The sequence below is a fragment of the Ranitomeya variabilis genome, chromosome 4, assembly GCF_051348905.1.
Source record: "Ranitomeya variabilis isolate aRanVar5 chromosome 4, aRanVar5.hap1, whole genome shotgun sequence".
Lineage (NCBI taxonomy): Eukaryota > Metazoa > Chordata > Amphibia > Anura > Dendrobatidae > Ranitomeya > Ranitomeya variabilis.
The window spans coordinates 564,425,935-564,447,958 of NC_135235.1; the positions used below are offsets into that span (position 1 = coordinate 564,425,935).

Sequence of the window (22,024 nt, forward strand, 5' to 3'; positions counted from 1 at the left end):
TTCCGCAGCAATTCAACAACGTGTGCACATAGCCTTAGGCAAGTGATGTATTCAGTGCTCAGAGACATGGCTGAGGTAAGGAATGCTAAAGCTCAACCACCACCGACCAAGACACAGAAGGGGAAATGTCAAGACTGGGCCAAGAAATAACTGAAGACAGATTTTTCAAGGGATTTATGGGCTGATGAGATGAGAGTGACTCTTGACGGACCAGACGAATGGGGCCGTGATTGGATCAGTAACGGGCACAGAACTCTGTGTTGACTCAGAGGCTAGCAAGATGGAGGTGGGGTACTGCTAGGGGCTGCTATTATTAAAGATGAGCTAGTTGAACCTTTCTGGGCTGGAGTCAAGATGGACTCAAAATCTGCTCCCAAATCTACTGCCTTTTTGTAGAACACACTTATCAGGCAGTGGTACAGGAAAAAGAAAACCATGATTTTTATGCAAGACCATGCTCCATCACAGCATCGAAGTCTCCACTTCTTGGCTGCCAGTAATGGCCTTAAAGATGACAGAATAATGACATGGCCCCTTCCTCACCTGATCTAAACACTATTGAGAACTTGTGGGCCCTTCTACAATGGGAGATTTAAGATCTCTGCTCAAAAAGTTGATCCTCAACAGAAGAAGACACTGACAGACTCCATGAATAGACAGCTTATGGCTGTTGTTGTAAAGAAGGAGGCTATACTGGTCACTGATATATTTGTTTTACATTTCAGAAATGTATTTGGCACATTCTGGGTTATTATTTACACTTTAATAGATGAAAATAAAAATTTAAGGGGGAAAAATTTATGTTTTTCATTAGTTGCATAATAATTCTACAATTACAATAATAATAGTTGAACAATAATTCTGCACACATAGATATTCATCTAAGAATAACAAAACCTTTATTTTCTTAAATATCCAGGTTTCAGATTTATTAACCTTTTGGATTGACTGTCAGCAATGTAATTGTTCAATAATTAAATGAATCATCAAAAACTAATTACCTAATAATTCTGCACGCTGTGTAATAATATCAGCAGTGCTGACAAAAATAAAATGTACTTTATACCAGCTATGGTGTAATAAGGATCTGTACAGAATGCAGCATGGATGTAATAAAGTACCATAATAAAGTAAGTGGATGCTAGGAGTAAGGCCGGCGTCACACTCAGCATATGTAAATACGGTCCGTTTTTTACGGCCGTAATGCGCAGAAATGTTACCAAAATAGTGATCCGTATGTCATCCGTAGGCAGGGTGTGGCAGCGTATTTTGCGCATGGCATCCTCCGTATGTAATCCGTATGGCATCCGTACTGCGATATTTTCTCGCAGGCTTGCAAAACCGACATCTAATGGATTTATGTGCTCAAATGTTCGTTAAAACATATATACAGTATATATATATATGTCATTGAGACACATATATATATATATATATATATTCTGTATTTATATTTAATTCAGCGCGAGATATGTGAAAAGCCGGTAATTCAATTGCCGGCTTTTTCTTTCTCCTTCCCAAACCCGACAGGATATGAGACATGGTTTACATACAGTAAACCATCTCATATCCCTTTTTTTTTTGCATATTCCACACTACTAATGTTAGTAGTGTGTATGTGCAAAATGTGGGCACTCTAGCTTGTAAAATAAAGGGTTAAATGGCGGAAAAAATTGGCATGGGCTCCCGCGCAATTTTCTCCACCAGAGTGGTAAAGCCAGTGACTGAGGGCAGATATTAATAGCCTAGAGAGGGTCCATGGTTATAGGACCCCCCTGGCTAAAAACATCTGCCCCCAGCCACCCCAGAAAAGGCACATCTGGAAGATGCGCCTATTCTGGCACTTGGCCACTCTCTTCCCACTCCCGTGTAGCGGTGGGATATGGGGTAATGAAGGGTTAATGTCACCTTGCTATTGTAAGGTGACATTAAGCCGTGACATTAAGCCAGATTAATAATGGAGAGGTGTCAATTATGACACATATCCATTATTAATCCAATAGTATGAAATGGTTAATAAAACACACACACATTTTTAACAAGTATTTTAATGAAATAAAGACACAGGGTGTTGTAATATTTTATTATACTGGTAATCCACCTGATGACCCTCGTTCTGTAACAAAGGAAAAATAAAAACTCAACAATATCTCATACCTTCCGACGCTCAGGTCAAGTCCCACGAAGTAAATCCATCTGAAGGGGTTAAATCATTTTACCGCAACTCAAGGTAACTACAGGTCATTCCCCTGCAATCCATTCATTCCCGGGGGTTTTACAGCCACGCACTGCTTTAGCACAGCTCCTGGCTGTAAAATGATTTAACCCCTTCAGATGGATTTACTTTGTGGGACTTGACCTGAGCTTCGGAAGATAATAAAATATTACAACAACCTGTGTCTTTATTTCATTAAAATACTTTGAAATAATGTGTGTGTGTTTTATTAACCATTTCGTACAATTGGATTAATAATGTATAGGTGTCATAATTGACACCTCTCCATTATTAATCTGGCTTAATGTCACCTTACAATAGCAAGGTGACATTAACCCTTCATTACCCCATATCCCACCGCTACACGGGAGTGGGAAGAGAGTGGCCAAGTGCCAGAATAGGCGCATCTTCCAGATGTGCCTTTTCTGGGGTCGCTGGGGGCAGATGTTTGTAGCCAGGGGGGGGCCAATAACCATGGACCCTCTCTAGGCTATTAATATCTGCCCTCAGTCACTGGGTTTACCACTCTGGCGGAGAAAATTGCGCGGGAGCCCACGCCAATTTTTTCCACGATTTAACCCTTTATTTTACAAGCTACAACGCCCACATTTTGCACATACACACTACTAACATTAGTAGTGTGGAATATGCAAAAAAAGGGATATGAGATGGTTTACTGTATGTAAACCATGTCTCATATCATGTCGGGTTTGGGAAGGAGAAATGAAAAGCCGGCAATTGAATTACCGGCTTTTCTATAGAACACCGCTGCGTATTTCTCGCAGGTCACACTGCAGGTCCGTGTGGAATCCGTATTTTTCTCGCCCACATAGACTTTCATTGGTGATTTTTTTGCGCATTACGGTGACAAACGCAGCATGCTGCGATTTTGTACGGCCGTAGAAGACCGTATAATACGGATCGGTAAAATACGGCTGATAGGAGCTGGGCCATAGAGAATCATTGGGCCGTGTGTTATGCGTATTTTACGGGTGTATTTTCTGCGCTCATACGTCCGTAAAACTCACCAGTGTGACGCCGGCCTTATAGTATTGCAAATGTTGAAGCACTTCAGGTTGTAGACCACAGACTACTGTTTTTCTAGTAAAATAAACAATCACTTATAATAGGGGATTTAAAAAAAAAATATATTTTATTAGCCCAATTAAAATATTCAAGCTATATTATATGGCAGTAGAAAATGTTGCATTCTATAGTCCAATAATGGCATTTTGAACAACAATAATACATGTACCATTTATCACAATAGTGACATAAATTTATACTTATAGGCAAATATCTTGAATTAATTACAATATATGTGCCATATAATACAATAGTGGTATTAATTAATAGTTGGAGGCATTAAATAGACTCAGTTTGTACTTCTTATACAATCTATTTACACTTATACTTAACACTGAGGTATATATTAGACTAAAGAGAGCAAAGCTTTCTATTACAGTGAAATTTAGCTTGAATATTTTAATTGGACTAATAAAATATACCATAAAAAACAAATAAATCCAATTTTATCAGTGATTTTTTTAAATTAGTGGATATTCATGTCTACACAACACCTGTAGTTGGATCAGTGATGTATTTCTATAAAATATCAGCTACCTAGTATATTCCACTTTTGGGATACAGTAAACAGTTCCTTTAAAAAAGAATGGAGGTGGTTATATCTCAGGAAATGAGAGGAACATGAATAAAAAAAAAAATGATACTAGATTCGGGAGAACAAGTAAAAAAATTACATACTTATGGCAAGTGACAGGTTCTCTTTAAAGGGAACATGTCATGTCAAAAACGTCATTAACCTTCAGATATCGGCTTAATCTGCAGGTTAATAGTATTCTAAAGCTGCCCAACCGCTGCACTGAGAGCCCCACTACCAGGGGATATTAACTTTACTCCTCTTGCATCCCCTGGCTTTCAGTTATAGCGGCGCAATCGTCAGCTTCAGTCACTGATCAGTACTTGAGCGGCATCTGTAACTATGTCCGACCCTGACCAACAGCCGGCTTAAGACTGATGGGCTGGTGGTTACAACCGCCGCTCACTATGTACTGAGCAGTGACTGACGCCTCGCTAGCTGTGGCTGCTGGAGGAACAATGTTTATGGCAATCTTCCAGTGTGGAGGTCTCACAGGATATCTGAAAGTTAATAGCGGTTTTTGAAGTGACAGGTTCCCTTTAAGGGTGTTACAAAAATCTATTTTCAATAGTCCGGTAATCAATTAATGGAGCCATGGAGCGAATATCTGGCCATGCTGCTTTTTTACAGTCCCGCTCACAGAAAAGAGGACGGGCGGATTGAAACCCTATTTTAGTGTCCTCTGGGGGTCCTAACAAGCATGAGATCTCACCACAAAAAAATCTGGTACATTATTTTGGTGACTATAGGTATTTCTCACCTGTGCAGAAGGCTGGAGGAATGCCAATGCAGAGCAGATACTGGACAGTCATTATACTGGCTATGAAGCAACAGTATTTTGGCCAAACTTCTGCAATCGTTTTTCTACGACGCAAATATAGCAAATATAGTAGCCAGACAGCGTGCAAGGATGCGTAAAAATCCATCCGTTGTCCAATGACATTTACTGCAATCACAAAACAAACCTAAGAGAGTAAAATCTGGTTAGAGTTTTTTTGTATACCATATACACACCCCAACATTGAAACTGCAAAACCAAAAAGGAAAAGTTGTGGAGTTTATGGAAATCTCAGAATGGATAAACATGTTAATGATAAGCAAATTATGATACTGAATAAATGATTAGATGTTTAGAAAATTTGGTTTTCATTTTTTTCAAGTATAAAAAATACCTGCACTTACACCCTTTGGCATGTAATGCCTTTTCCTTCTTGGTGTTGCAATTTCAATGTTGAGGAATGTATTTATTCTTCAACATAGTAGGACGCAAACAATAAACTTGGGTATCAAAAGTAATAATTAATCTAGCAAAATGATTATGACCAAAGTAACCAGACAGCCGCTATGACACGCTTCCTTGTTACCGACATTTTCACGTGTACAAATCTTCATATATGTTCTCCTGTACTTTGAAAATTTTCAGCATCTTATCCGTCTCTGTCTGAATGGCGTTAATCCCATAACTAACCTCAAGTCCAAATTTGTAGAAGAAATAATTAACATAGTATTTAAAGCAGTTGACAAGACCGTCATCAAGATTCTGGCGGGTGATGTTATCGAAAATGCTGCCAGTGATGGGGGTGGTGAGCTTGTTGTGCACACGATAATAAAGCTGGTGTCGATACACGGTTGACTCGATAGCCATCAATGCCAGGACAGTCAGGTTGTTCTATAGATAAAGACGAGTGGTCAAATAATGGAGTAGTAGTCCTTCATACAAACTAATCATTTCCCCTTATGTGTCTGTGACTCAATCTTCACCCCATACTCTTACTTTTGGAATCTCTCATTCCTACTTACTTATGGTATCCAGAAGTTACCTGGAGACAGGGTAGAACGCTGTCTGCACATTTTCTCAGCCCCCCACACCACAAAGCCGGGTCCACAGGGGCAATATATAGTATAGATTTCTGTAGCAACTCGTCTGAGATAGGACTGTAGAGACTTCCATTGTGATACAAACCCTGCAATAAAGAGAATAGATACATATGTGGAAAAAATAAAAGCAGTGCTTTTCATGCAAAATGGGTACAAAGCCCTCAAGGTGTTCACCAAAACCTCTTGTATACAAATCCAAATAATGGAGAAAGCGCTGCAAGGTCAGATGGTGTGAAAATGGATTTTAATCAGCTCAAGCAACGTTTTGGCTCAAACTAACAGAGCCTTTTTCAAGCATGGTCCTACATGGTAGTTTTAGATGCACTGATACATAATGTGCCAGAGGTTCACAATTGGATTCAGATCTAGGGTACAAGAGGGCCAGTCAATGGCATCAAAGCCAGGATCTGCCTACACACTCTGGCCACATGAGCCAGGGCATTGCCTGGCACTAGGAGGAACCAAAGACTGACTGGACTAGTGTAAGGTCTGACCATGGCTCAGAAGATTTTATCCTAGCACGCAACAATAGTCAGGGTACCATTTGCTATCAAATGGACCCTCGAAAGCTATGCTTCCCCAGACCATCACTGACCCATCACCAAACTGGTCATGCTGGATGATGATGCAAAACTAGAAAGGAATTGGTGCGAAAGCATAAGGATAAAGTAATTGTTTGTGGCCAACACCTGCAAAATCATTCAGTTTTTTTGCGATGTCTTGTTGCCTTTCCTTAAAAGGAGATTTCCAAAGAGCAAAGTACATTTTAATTAATAGACCTTGGAGTTAGTGATGAGCGAGTGTGCTCGTTACTCGAGTTTCTCCGAGCATGCTCAGGTGGTCTCTGTGTATTTTGACGTGCTCGGAGATTTAGTTTATGTCGACGCAGCTGCATGATCTGCGGCTGCTAGAGAGCTTGAATACATGTAGGGAATGCCTGTTTGTTTGTTAGGCTGAAATACTCGGAGACCACCCGAGCATGCTCGGAGAAACTCGAGTAACGAGCATACTCGCTCATCACTACTTGGAATACAAATAAGTTCCATAATTGGTTGTGTTAAAAGAAATGTTCCTGTGCTGAGATAATCTTATTAATGTACCATTGCTGTGTAATGGCTGTGTCTGACCATACAAGAACATGGTCTGATCATTCCACAGCTCCTGGGCAGGGGATAAAGCAAAACAGTATGTAGACATTACAGCATGGGATCACAGAGGAGTTTTCTTGTGAGGCAAAACATTTTGTTTTTAATTAATGTTTTACCTCAAAGAAAGAATCAGCTGTGATCCCATGCTGTCCTGTCTGTGTACTCTTTTGCTTCATCCCATGCCCAGGAGCTGTGGTATGATCAGACCATGTTCCTGTGCCACAGACACGGCGATTACACAGTACACAGCAAGGACACATTTATAAGATTATCTCAGCACAGGAACATTTTTGAAAACACATCCAATTGTGGAACCTATTATTATTCCAAGATCTATTGATTAACGTGTTGATTAAAATTAACTTTGTTTGTGGGAACACCCCTGTAATTTTGTTGAGCTTTATGTATACAGTACAGATATAAAATCAGGACATATTAAAGAGCAGAAACAGGCAGACCTCAGTGCAGTTAGAAGAATACTCTTGTGGTTTGACAAACTTCAACTGATACATCATTTTGCAGATGACCATCACACAGGACCACACCGTGGAGATGTTTGAAGCATGTGGACGAAGGTGTGAGTATGGCAGTGCAAACACCCAGGGCATGTAGAAAAGGCAGTTCATCAGGGAGACCTGGGAAAACAAAATAATAACACATAGACGGATATTAAAGCACCACTATCAATAGTAATAACAAAACATTCAAGAGTAACTGGGATGAACAGACACATGCTGTAGGACTTGAGACTCAACTATTGAATATGTGCAGTCATATGGTGTAATGCAATAGTAAACTAACAATTACTTCACTCCCTGATGCCCAGTTGGTCTCTATTTCCAGCAATGCCATCCATACATAGTCACTTGCTGAGGGAAGTCATTGCTGCAAGTTCCTGTGTCAGGACACAGCAAGATGGTAGGACCGGTTTGCTGTTCCCTTGTGAAAGTGCTCTATTGACTATAAGCTATCACTTAGAGTGCTGAGCAAAAAGAGAATGGAGGCTGAAACGGAAGTCTATTCTCTTCAGCAATGAGTCCGTCTTTTGACTTGGACGCAATGATAGTCAAGGATTGGTCTGTATACCACGTGAGCAACACCATGAAGAGACCTTTGCAAGGAAACATCACACTGGTCCTACTCCTGGAATTATGGCATGGAGCTAAATAATTTAAGGCAGCTGCACCCCTCTAATATTCATTCAAGATACACTAGCAGCTCACTGTTACATTGATTTTTTCATGTATCGGCATTTCTCCAAAGAGTTCCAGGGGCCTTTTTTGGACATGACAATGCCAGGCCGCATGTTGCTCGCACTACTTGGAGCAGCCTGGGTGACCTAAATTTTCCACCATGGCCTGCAGCCTTTACAGACTTGTCTCCCAACGAGCACATCAGGGACAATATTGGTCGGCAATTGTACAGGGAACTGATCTTGATGATTTTGGTGCCCAAGTGCATTCAGTGAGGCAGATCAATCCTCAGATAACCAGTAATAACCTCATTGATAGCAGCCAAGGCTGTAAGTGCGGGAAATATTGCACATGGTGTTCATACTCAATACTGAATATATCAAGATGTTTATTAACTTTTGTTTACAATTTCTTCATAACTTGCATATCATTAATGTCTATCCATCCTGTGATTTCTACAACTCCAAGACTTTTGTCGAGGAGTGTAAAAATGACATGAAAGAGTCATGTTATGGGATATTATTTAATATCATTTGATACCTCTTGGAGCGTGATCCAGATAACTATGGGAGAGACGATCTTGATGATGTGCAGTTCCAGTAATCTCCACAGGAGCACTTGGACAGTATGTATTAAATTTAGCAGAGTGAGCAGCAGGGACATTAGCTTATCGATCACGGGCACCCATGGGTTGTTATCTGGAACAGACACAAGTATTTATTTCTTCACAAATCTAAATCCCCAGGTAATGATGCACATGTGTGCATTACAATGCAGAGGAATGTATAGGAAAGCAGCTAGATTTTGTAAGCGTGTCATCTGTGAGTAGCTAATATCCGCCGAAGGGATGCTCGACTGATGCCAGATCAGTGCGCTGAATTTGCAGAATGGGCAAAACAAAAATTGGAACAGGACCCTCAGTTTACACAAAACATTATGTTCAGTGATGAGGCAAACTTTTTGGGGTGAGCCATGTATATAGGGCTACACCTAAATAACATGGGAATGGTGACAGTTTTCTTGTGTTGGGTGTCTTGCATTGAAATCTGCTGCAATGACCCGGGTACTGCGTTCACCAGACATCAACACAATTTCTATCTGCTCCTCATGTGTTAACCTCTGCGACATGTCAATGGCTGCAAACAAAGAGAAACTTTGTTTAAATAACTCATGAAAGAATAAAGTTACGTTAAAACCAATAAGTTTGATGTGTCACATGACCCTCTTCCCATTGGAAAAAATTAAGTTGGATCCAAAATGGCTGACTCCAAAATGGAGTTTCCCCCCTCCCACATACTAATGTGTCACAAACAGGAAGTTGATATCACCAACCATTCCCATTTTATTTAGGTGTGTCCATATAAATGTCCCACCCTGTAAATATATATATATATATATATATATCACTTTGGCCATTACTATATATATATATATATATATATATATATATATATATATATATATATATATATATATATAGTAATGGCCATATAATGGCATATACATAAACTAACAGCCATGACCAGTTAATAGCCTTAGGACAATTTAAATAGTGAGTTTATTTAGTTATTTAGTTATGGGGGACAATGTAAACGGGTATCAGTGAGATGATCCTTTAGTAACCCAATAGAGTAGACTGTACATTACTATATAATATTTATTGACTTGACATATTAGTATATTTAGGAGCATTACATATTTGGCAGTATGGGGGTGTAACAAGGTGGTACGGGGTGGTAGTCATAGCTGAGTCCACTAGGTCACAGTCAGTGAGCACCCGACCCCTTGCACATGAAATGACAGTTCTAGTCTCAGCCCCAGGTCACAGTGGGTTACCTCAATCCTGCAGCGGTTCTCCACAATGGGACAACGTCCTCCGGATGAACCACACTTCACACTGCATAGGGCCCAACAGTGGCAACTTGTATTTTAATAATAAAGGTGTAAAAATGAGCACCTGTCCCTAGTCACGGCAATGGCTGCAGCAGCAGAGTCCATGACTCTCAGCAAGCTCTCCGGAGCCAAAGTCTCTGGTGAGGCACCAACAGAGTTCTTGTGCCCTGTTCCACTGCCTGGCAGTCCTTGGCAGCTTCAAGTCCCCAGCCAGGGATTCCTTCTGTCCCAGACGGTGATCCACTTATGCCCCAGACAGGGGCTCCTTCTGTCCCAGACAGGAATCCACTTATGCCCCAGACAGGGTCTCCTTCTTGTCCCAAGCGGGGACACACCTGTGCCCCAGACGGGGGCACACACCCTGCCTCAGTCCGTCCTGCCTGGGCTCTGAACAGGAAGCAGGAGCTCTCTGCTCCCTTGAGGCTGCAAGTCCAGCCCCCTAAATTAACCCCTTATGTCCCTGCCTCTAGCATGTGCATAACAAACACAGAACAACAATCATACATGGCAGACACAGCACATTTAACAGTGTATAACATTAAGGCATAACTGGTACATAGCATTATTGAAGAACAGCTAAACATTAAAATGTTAACATCTAGGTACACCATCCAGGTACCGCATAAAGTGGATGGGACCAGCATAAAGGAGAGAGGGAGCACCGAGGGTATCCGCCACCTCCTTACACCCCTCCCTCCTAAAATATAACAGCTCCTGAAACAAAAGGGAATCATAGTCCATAAAAATGTACTTCGTCTCTTGAAGTGGGTCCATCTGACCCTGGTCCCCTTCCTCCTGGGACCGGTAAAACAAGTAACTTGGTTTGATGGCCACTGAACACAGTTCTCATAGTCCTGACCCGGCTTGGTCCTCGGGTACTCCTGATCAAGCTCTCCCCCTACCTCCGTTTAGTGAACCACGGGCTTTTGATGGTGGTGGGCTGCATATAACATGGGGCCAGTAAGTCCAGGGGTAACACAAACCAGATCTGAAGCAGCCACCCACATAGTCCACCGTAACCAACCCCCGTGGGGTTTCAGCCTCATGATCCAGCAAGGGGTGCACCATTGGGTGCAAACAAACTGGGAAGAGGGGGAAAACAATACACAGTCCTTTACTCTGTGACCGTGATGGCCACTCCTGACACCTAAGTCCCGGTGTCACACTGGGCTCCTTGCCCTTAAGAGAGGCGAAACAGTCTCTTCACATTTTCCTTAGGTGCAACCGACACAACACACATTTTTACTCCTCCGGCTTCTTTCCTTCGGCAACGGCCGACTAAGCAAACATAGAGCCTCCCGTGACCCGACTGTGATCACTGTTTCCTTTAAGGGCACCTCTGCCCTCTGTCTCACTGCAGGAGCTGTGGTCGTTGCAAGTGATCGTCGGACACACTGCGCCTCCTGCGCCTGCCTCTCCTCGATGTCGAAGACCACTGTGGCTGCCACAGCATCTGGTCCTCGGGGCAAAACAGGTGCAGGGACTGGGGTGAGGGTAAGCGTCGCACTCACTGTGACTGCATCCGGCAGCGACTGTCCTCCATTGTGGCCGCATGAACTCAGGATCACGGCTGCGGCGGTCCTTCTTTTCACCGCTTACGCTTTTTCGACTGTTCCTTCTAGCTCACGGTCCTCTGCATCCGTGGCGCTCTGGCTCCCGAGGATCTTCCTCACCGGCTGCTGCACACAGACAGTTAACTCACTTGGCAATAGTGTCTCTCTTCCTGTCATGCCATCTTGCTTTTCTGGGCTCCACCCGTTGTGGGCGGAGTTGCTTCCGGATGCTCCACCCATTTCTTCTGATCAGAATGGGAGGGTGGCAGCTTCTTCACAGGGGGCGCAACCACCTGCCTTTTGGTGCCAAATCTTCTCCATGATGCCCACGAAAGGTGGCAACATCTCATTTTAGCGCCAGCGGCCACCATCTTCTCAGTAGTGGTCGGTGCCATCTTTAAATCTTCAGCAACCGCCATCTTTGTCTCTTTCACAGCGGTCAACATCTCAACATCACTGTCAGCTGCCATCTTCAATTTTTTCATGGCGGACAAGAAATCACAACTCTCAGGCTCAATGTCACTGTCAGTGTCTTGTCCAGTTCCAATGGGGAAAGGTACCGGGAACGGCATCTCAACTGCTCCCACTCCGGTCGTAGACCCCAGATCCATCCCTCTCTGACAGTCGTAGGGTTTCAGGGCTGCTGCGTCCATCCTGCCAACTATGCCAAGTGTAACAAGTTGGCGCGGGATGGTAGTCATAGCCAAGTCCACTAGGTCACAGTCAGGGAGCATCCCGGCCCCTTGCTCATGAAATGACAGTTCTAGTCCCAGCACCAGGTGACAGTGGGTTACCTCAGTCCTGCAGCTATTCTCCACAATGGGACGATGTCCTCTGGATGAACCATGCTTCACATTGTATAGGGCCCAACAGTGGCAACTTGTACTTTAATAATAAAGGTGTAGAAATGAACAAGAGTTGAATGATTCCTATTCTGTCCGTAGACACAGCAACGGCTGCATCAGCAAAGTCCATGACTCTCAGCAAGCTCTCCGGAGCCAAAGTCTCTGGTGGGGCACCAACACAGTCCTTGTGCCCTGTTCCACTGTCTGGCAGTCCTTGGCAGCTTAAAGTCCCCAGCCGGGGATTCCTTCTGTCCCAGACGGTGATCCACTTATGCCCCAGACAGGGTCTCCTTCTGTCCCAAGCGAGGGCACACCTCTGCTCCAGATGGGAGTGAACACCCTGCCTCAAGCTGTCCTGCCTGGGCTCTAAATAGGAAGCAGGAGCTTCCTGCTCCCTTGAGACTGCAAGTCTAGCCCCCTAAATTAACCCCTTCTGTCCCTGCCTCTAGCATGTGCATAACAAACACAGCACAACAATCATACACAGCAGACACAGCACATTTAACAGTGTATAACATTAAGGCATAAGTGATACATAGCATTATTGAACAACAGCGAAACATTAACATGCTAACATCCAGGTACACCATCTGGGTACTGCATAAAGTGTACAGGACCAGCATGAAGGAGAGAGGGAGCATTGAGGGTATCCACCACCTCCTTACAGGGGTCTCAGCTTCAGAACCGCCTGGAATCAGCAAATTTTCAGTGGGTATTTTGACCAGACATGGGCCTCGTAAACTGGGACATTTACAGAAGATGGTGTAAACAAAATTGCAGATTCCATTCAATACAGTAAAAAATAGATACCTGAATTTTGTGTACACACTGTTATAAATGGCTTTTTAAACCCTAATAGTCTAATGATAAAGAATTAGCTCTTACCAAGAGATTGTGGATCATCCTCAGTCGTGTCTCCATCCTCCGTAATGTTATCAATTTTTTCCAGTGTGCTCTGACTTGAACTTTTCTGTTTATCAGCATCCAAACTATAGAAATCATAAATGAATCAACAAAAATATACTAGAGACTGTCCACAATTTGGTGTAAATGCAATTTATCTCGTCATTAGTGGACACCAAAGACTCTGGTTATGGGCTGCTGCCACTAGGAGGCAGACACAAAGTAAAAACTGTTAGCTTATGCTACACAGGATAGACCTCTCCTACAGATCCTCAACTGTTTTATAATCCATTGCCAGCCAGGAGGTGGAGATGGTTGAGAGCTACAAATATTTGGGGGTTCACCTTGACAGCAAACTTGATTGGAGGTATCATACAGAGAAGGTTTACAAGAAGGGAATGAGCAGACTGTACTTTCTACGGAATCTCAGGTCGTTCAATGTGTACAGTAAAATGCTTGAAATATTTTACCAGTCCATTGTGGCAAGTGCCATCTTTTTTGCTATCATTTGCTGGGGCAGTAGTGTGCGAGACGTTAATTACCTCAACAAACTTATCAAGAAGGCAAGCACTGCTGTTGGCCTCCATCTTGACTCTTTTGAGGAGGTAGTGGAAGATAGGATTCAGATGAAATGTAGGGCTATAATGAACAATAATACACACCCAGTATACGAGCTGTTCTTAAAGCAGAAGAGCACATTCAGCTGTCGTCTAATCCTACTTAGGTGCAAGAAGGAGAAATTCAGGAAATCGTTTGGGCCTACTGCTATGTGGATATATAACAATTTGCTAAGGGCGAAAGATGACAATGACCTATGGCTGGTGCACTAATGGCAATGATCAGATATTTAAGTACCTACATTCACCCAAATTTGTTTGTAACGTAATGTGGTTAGTCATGTACAAGATCTGTGTCTAGTAATTACTTTATGTAATGCTATTTGTAATGTTGTAATGTTGTAATGTTTGAAATGCTGTTTGTAACGCTGCTGTAATACCATAATTTCCCTCGGGATCAATAAAGTGTATCGTATCGTAGGTGGCAGATCACCTGACTTTTACAGGTCTCACTCTTATCTCACTTTCTCTACTTTTATCATGTTTCTAAACAAGGAGGAGGTGAACAGTGCTTATTTATCACAATGTTTCCCCTCTTCTAAAGAGACACAGCGGAACATAGCAGCCTAACTACTCCTTTATTGTTCACCTTTCATGGGCTCAACCAGGCTACTCTTTATCCAGTGTACTCTCTAAATAGGGTGACAGTGTTCCCTCTAAGATGAGCCGTCGGCAAAGTAAAGAGGTAAAACTAATGAGGTCAATTAGCCCAATTACAAATAAAACTGTCTGCAGATGCATACAATTTTTGCTATATCTGCAACATAAAACTGTCAACGGTGTGTCATCTTCTGGTGTGATCTCTTGAGGACCTGGGATCAGAAAGTCACAACGTTTAATAGATCGCAGGATTTACTTTTGTTTGGTGCTGAAAGGTTAAGGACCCTTTCTCTTCTGGCTGTGAACTGGGAGCTTGAGTTCTCAGTGGCAGAACCTTGTGACCACTCCCTTCCACTATATAAACCCACTGCTAGTTCATCTATAGTGACCTCTTTGAAGGAGCCCGTCTTTGGAGAAGCTGTGGTATTTGTTCCTGTTGCAGCAGTGAAGTTTCCGGTTGGTGAAGTAAAGGAGTGCTATTTGTTGTGTCTTCTATTTTTGTCAAACCTTCTTCGGGTTGTCTATTTGTAGTTGTCATGATAATGTGAATATACCATGTTTGAGTATCTACCTAAAAGTTCCATGGCTTTTCAGACATACACTGTGGGCCTTTCCGACCCCCCCTCTTCTCACTCTGCCTGCGTGTGTCATCCTAAACCCCTCATTCCCCCTCCTTCAAGAAATTATATGGCTCTATGCTACGACAGACAAGTGTTCTTACCCTCCTCATTCCCCCTTCCAACCTGGTACTGGCTAGAACTGGTACAGAAAGCATGAGCTTCTATTGTTGTTTTGAGGTTATATATATTGGCACCGATCAGGGCTAGAGATATAAGGATTATATATTCCGGATGTCCATTGAGGGATCTATAACTCCCTGAAATCGCTGGAAGCTAAACCCAACGAGTGTAAAGAGTGGGTTTCTACGTAAGCGGGTGTGTAACTATGCCGTGCTTACACTTAAAAGAATCCCCCTGACGTGGTGCGCATCCTGATCATTGTGTCTTTCGTATATGAGATTCATACAGCGAGCTAGGTAAATAAATGGTTGCCATAACTCTAAGAAAAGGGGAGGATTCAGCCTCTAAGTGAGCTCACCACAGGTGCAGTGCCTTGGTTCTAGGCTGGGAACTAAGTGAGTGAAGCAGCAGTCTTCATGTGTCTTTTAAACACCGAAAAATGGAGTTCCATACACAGGAAAATAAATTTTAAAAATTGTACATTTTATTATAAATATTTGCAACCACATTACATCACAAAAATGACAGAAAATAGAACAAAGGAAGAAACCCTAGTTTAGAAATGGTAAATCCCCGGCAAAACAAGTCAGTTTATATAAACCAAAACCATGGTACTAGTGTGATCCGCTATAAGTCATAACAATTATATGTGACACCCAATCCAATAGTGTTCACATAGCACAAGTAGAGATCAGAGAATTGGATGCCCGTAAATTAATACAAACCCCACTGGATGTCACAGTGACCATCATCCATATGGGGGAAAAAATAATAATAGCGATACACCTAGTGATCAAGTATCTTACCCGTGGTGAATGGAGTCAGATGCCGGGGTTGATTCGGCACCCCGGCATCTGACTCCATTCACCATGGGTAAGATACTTGATCACTAGGTGTATCGCTATTATTACTTCATGTGTCTTTGTCTGGGGTCTAGCTGCTATACAGGAGTGATGCATCTGGGTATATGCTCGCTCTTCCCCCACAGCACACGGTCAGCCATGAGATAAGATGACATAACAAAATGTAAGTGTTCTTTTCAACTTTAATCCCATTTTATTTGTAATTGTACGGTACATATCATATTTGTCTTCTTTAAAATATCTTTTTATACCTCTGTAAACACTGCCTACCTTTTTTGGAGTAAAATGTAAAATTACTAGCTTGTCTTTCCTTGCTCTATAACGTACGGTCACGTCCTCTGAAGTGAATTACGCTACTAGTCTGGGTTGGCTCTGGACCTGTTAATAATTAAGACATCGGAGCTGGTGGCAGCGGATTTGTCCTGGGCGTTTGGGAGTCTTTGCAGCGACTGGCGGCATTGATAATTATTGTTCCTGCCTGAGTGGGAGTAGTTATATCGCCTCGCTACAGCATGCCCCTTAGCCAGTGCAAAGTAAGGCAGCCTTTCGGGTGACTAATTATCCTAGGTGCAGTACCCGGTCTGACCTGAGGGTAAGGGGGCGCCAGAGAGCTGTAAGTTCATTACCGGAACTGGGAAGTAGGATATAGATAAATCCTCTTCAGAAAGAACCAGGAACAATCACGGTTCATGACAAATTGGTGTGAGCGGTGGGGACGATAAAGGTATCCTCCCAGTGAATTGTGACATATTGGTGGCAGCAGTGGGATAATAGAGCAATAGTGATCGGGTTTGAGCAATCATTCCTCACTAAAAACTTGCACAGTTCTTGTGAGGACTTGGAGCAAAAACGTTTTGGAGAACGAGCTCAGTCTTTACTAGTGCTGAGACAATAGTATGTACTTGCGACTACCCTCTACTCTTCCCTTCGTTTTTCTATCCTATCTTTTGGCAAGGATGGCCGCAAAAGGAGAAGCCTGGTACACCCAACAGAAGAGGGACACTCTTGTTGGAGTATGCACATACCACGGCCTGGACCCCCATGGCAAAACCAAGGCTCAATTGGTCACAGAACTGGTGCAATTTGAAGCAGACCAAGCCTGGTCTCAGAGCCCAGTGGCCTCAGAAGCCTGCACAAGCGAAAATGGTGCTGCAGCAGAGGTCCAACCACTGAATGCTGGCCCTACTTGCAACCAGGGTGGATTGGACCCCAACCTGCTGGCAGTCTTGGAACAACTCCCCACCGACAACCATGATGGACATCTGCAGCTGATCCAGCAATACCACGAGAGAGCCGAGCGGGAGGCAGAGAGAGCCGAGTGGGAGGCGAAGAGAGCCGAGTGGCAAGCGGAGCGGGAGTACCAGCTGGAGTTAGCCCGACTCTAGGTGCCAAGGTTGTCCCAGTCCAGCAGTGAGTCCAGCAACGCGTAGTTCCCAAAACCCTGTCCAGGACACTTTCCTGTGATGGAAAAGGACGAGGACTTGGACACTTTTCTGCAGGATTTTGAGAAAGCCTGCCGACAGTACCGGCTGCCAGATAACCAATGGGCCCGATACTTAACTCCAGGGCTAAAAGGCAAAGCTCTGGTGGCGTTTGCTTCTCTCCCGCCAGACCAAGATGAAGTACCAGCTTACACCTGAGGTTTTCCATAGAAAGTTCCAGAACCTCCAACATGGCCCACACAACAGTTATAGCGATGTGGTGCATGGACTCAGGACCCATTTTGACCAGTGGACCCAAAGACTGTCAGTGACTACCTTTGTTATAAATAATGTTAGCGTGCACTCAGTCAAAATTTTAGGCGAGGTGCTGGTGTAATGGACCAGGAGGTCCAGGAACACAAATGGAATATAGAATTCACCGCACACTCAAGTGTTGTTTTACTGCCAAATTTATAGAATAAAGATTAAGGATTACATAATCTGGTAGTATAACAAATTAGGTGCATATTAACAAGGAATGCGATATAACAAACGACGTTTCGGCTCCCCGGAGCCTTTATCACAATCGCTGATTCCTGAGGAACAAGAGGCAAAATAGAGAAAGGGATAAAATCCCAGTGCTCTTAATAGAGTAGCTAATGTAGTCAATGTAGGTCATGTAGCGTATGGCAAAAAGCCTGGAGTATTAGGGTCTGTATGTCCGGTAATGCAGAGCCGCGCTCCCGCGCCTTGCTGTAGTCGGCGTACGGGGCTGAACTAACCCTCATCCGACCTGAACTGGCAGCCCCTGAAGAGATTATTCTGTGGAAAACCCTGACTGTCACCGGGATTGGGGGCATCCGCTGTCCCCTGCCAATAGCCCGGGTGTATATAGATTGGAGTGCCAGGAGCGGGGTGAAGGAAGTGGGGCTGTCCGATAACTTGTCCGCTGATGTTTTATTGGGGACTGATTTGGGGAGAATGGTTGCATATTATGTCCCTGACTCCCCTCCCCGATCGAATGCTGATGATAGCGATGGGAAACTGCATGTGTTACCTGACAATGCTTCACCGGTTAATGATGTATTTGATAATCATTTTTCTGAAAATGCCAAGAGAAATACTGATGATGCCAATGATGAAAATGTACATGCGTTACCTGCTAACCATTTATGTCCTGAGAATGATGTGTTCACAGGTGCACGAGTACTCAGCCTCGTCGCTCTGAGGGGAGGGATGGCTGCGGAACCCCTACCAGGAGCAAGCGATGGTGCTAAGGGAAATGGGGAGATGCATGGGAACCATGAGGAAGGTGATGCCATGCAACTGACCAGTGCCAGAGAGGAAGTTAACTTCCCCATAAGTAGCACTGCTCCTGGGATGTTGGGGATGGATGGGGAGGTAGTACCCATAGCAGCGCCGGCTGATGGGTCTGTGGAAATCCCCAGGGAGACAGCCTATGTAGCTGCTGTCACTCACAGTCAGGGTGCCTGGAACGCAGGTAATGTTCTGCCTTGTGGACCCTCCTCAGTCAAAGGCATCACTGAACCATAGATGGACACAGAGCAGGTCCCAGAGGGTTCCCGTGGGGAAGGGACCTGACGTCGCTTCTGGCTTCCCCTAGCCAGGAGTTCCAGGCCGCTCTGCACTTAGATGCGAGCCTGGAGAATTTGAGACACCTCGCCGAGACGCCCACCTCTATGACTGATAAGGAGAGGGTGTTCTGGAAACGAGGGAGGTTGTACCAGGAGACAGTACCTGGAAAATCCCAAAATGAGTGGTTGAGGGAGAGACAGCTGGTTGTCCCGCACCAATTCAGGGGTGAGTTGTAGCGGATTGCCCATGAGATCCCGCTCGCTGGACACTTGGGGATCAGCAAAACTAAGGCCCGGCTGTCTCAACACCTTTATTGGCCCAAGATGGGGACAGATGTGACAAACTACTGCCATTCCTGTATCACCTGTCAAAGAGTGGGGAAGGCAGGGCCTGCTCTTAAGGCTCCCCTGTCCCTTTGCCAATGGTAGAGGAGCATTTCCATAGGATTGCGGTGTACATTGTGGGCCCACTGGCTATCCCCAGTAGCTCTGGAAAGCAATACATCTTTACTGTGGTAGACTACGCTACCAGGTACCCAGAGGCAGGGGCTCTGTCCTCAACTAGGGTAAATAAGGTGGTGGATGCACTGTTGGCCATCTTTTCACGGGTAGGATTTCCCAGGGAGATGCTTACCGATCAAGGGACCCAATTCATGTCTCGCCTAATGGATGCTCTCTGTAAGAGAATGCAGGTGAAGCGTCTGGTATTGAGTGTGTATCACCCACAGACCAATGGTTTGCGTGAGCAACAATACCCTCAAACAGATACTATGCATGCTGGTTGAGACCCAAGACCCAAGAATGCGACTGGGAGTGGTACCTCCCACACCTGCTATTCGCTTACTCAGAGGTTCCGCAGGCCTCGACGCAGTTCCCCCCTTCTACCTGCTGTATGGCAGGTGAGTCCAGGGGCCCCTTGGGTTGATAAGGGAATCCTGGGAAGAGGAGCCCGACCCTTCGGAAGTGTCCATAGTGGAGTATGTCATGCGCTTCCGTGACAAAATGCAGACCTTGACGCAGTTGGTGCATGACAACATGACGCAGGCTCAGGCTGATCAAAGCACTGGTACGACCAGATCGCCCAGGAGCGGACCTACCAGGTAGGTCAAAAGGTGTAAGTGCTGGTCCCCGTACCAAAAGATAAGCTTCAGGCAGCCCGGGAAGGCCCGTACGTCGTCCACCAACAGCTCAACCCAGTCACCTACGTGGTCACGCTTGACCACGCTCGGGGTAGGCGAAAGGCCTTTCACATCAATATGATGAAGGCTCATCAAGAACGTGAAGCCTACCGGTCTGCATCCTGCCCGAAGACGGGGAGGAAGACCCCCTCCTGGACATGCTGGCCCAAGCCAAGGCTGGTGGGTCTATCGAGGATGTGGAGGTAAGCGCCTTGTTAACTGAATTCCAGCGGTCGCAGTTGCGGACCATGCTGGAACCCTTCCGGGCTGTGTTCTCCAACCGACCTGGAAGGACTGATTTAGCGGTCCATGAGGTGGACACCGGGAATCATGCCCCACTACGGCGAACACCCTACCAAATCTCTGACGAGATGCAGCAGGTTATGCGCCAGTAGATCGATTAGATGTTACAGCTGGGGGTGATTCAAAGGTCAAAGAGCGCATGGGCCTCACCTGCAGTTCTCGTGCCAAAGAAGGATCGGACCACCTGGTTCTGCGTGGACTACAGGGGGCTCAACGCCATCACAGCCTCTGAAGCGCACCCAATGCCGCGCATCGAGGAGCTGCTTGAGCGGTTAGCTGGCGCAGAATATCTGACCATAATGGATCTGAGTCAAGGATACTGGCAGATTCCCCTGAGCCCTGAGGCACAGGAGAAGTCCGTCTTTATCACACCCTTCAGACTGAGTCCACGGTCATGCCTTTCGGCATGAAGAATGCCCCTGCCACTTTCCAGGGGATGGCCAACTACCTGCTTCAGGGACTGGAGAAGTACGCAGTGACGTACTTGGATGACATTGCCATCTTCAGTTCCTCCTGGGAAGAACACCTGCAGCATCTTCAGGAGGTGCTCAGGTGAATTCACTAAGCCGGTCTGACCATCAAGCCGGTAAAGTGCCAGATGGGCATGAGAGAGGTCCACTACCTGGGGCACCGGGTAGGTGGGGGCTCAATTAAGCCATAGCATGGCAATGCAGATGGGATGTCCTGCTGGGGCGAACTTGCCGAGGTGCGCATGGAGGAATACCAAGAGGTTCTGCCTCCGTAGTGCAGTCCAAAAGGGGGAGATGTCACGATAATGTGAATATGCCATGTTTGAGTATCTACCTAAAAGTTCCATGGCTTTTCAGATGCACGCTGTGGGCCTTTCCGACCCCCCTCTTCTCACTCTGCCTGCGTGTGTCATCCTAAACCCCTCATTCCCCCCTCCCTCAAGAATTTATATGGCTCTATGCTGCGACAGACAAGTCTCCCTACCCTCTTCATTTCCCCCTCCAACCTGGTACTGGCTAGAACTGGTACAGAAAGCATGAGCTTCTATTGTTGTTTTAAGGTTATATATATTGGCACCGATCAGGGCTAGAGATATAAGGATTATATATTCTGGATGTCCATCGAGGGATCTGTAACTCCCTGAAATCACTAGAAGCTAAACCCAACGAGTGCAAAGAGCGGGTTTCTACGTAAGCGGGTCCTGTAACTATGCTGTGTTTACACTTAAAATGCCCCCCGACGTGGTGCACATCCTGATCATTGTGTCTTTCGTGTACGAGATTCATACAGCGAGCTAGAGGAGGATTCAGCCTCTAAGTGAGATGACTACAGGGGGAGTGCCTTGGTTCTAGGCTGGGAAATAAATGAGTGAAGCAGCAGTCTTCATGTGTCTTTGTCTGGGGTCTAGCTGCTATACAGGGGTGATGCATCTGGATATATGCTCTCCCT

General features: G+C 44.8%; 1 protein-coding gene across 1 annotated transcript in view; it reads right to left on the reverse strand.

Moving 5' to 3' along the window:
* Window positions 1–22,024, reverse strand: part of LOC143768116 (piezo-type mechanosensitive ion channel component 2-like) — a 164,249-nt gene that overhangs the window by 76,036 nt on the left and 66,189 nt on the right. Inside the window, exons 18-23 of the mRNA XM_077256803.1 lie at window positions 13,271–13,374; window positions 8,635–8,792; window positions 7,360–7,536; window positions 5,696–5,839; window positions 5,344–5,544; window positions 4,636–4,840 (exon numbers count right to left, since the gene is read on the reverse strand). Coding sequence (XP_077112918.1) covers window positions 4,636–4,840; window positions 5,344–5,544; window positions 5,696–5,839; window positions 7,360–7,536; window positions 8,635–8,792; window positions 13,271–13,374 — 989 coding nt within the window. The remainder of the gene's footprint in view (window positions 1–4,635; window positions 4,841–5,343; window positions 5,545–5,695; window positions 5,840–7,359; window positions 7,537–8,634; window positions 8,793–13,270; window positions 13,375–22,024) is intronic.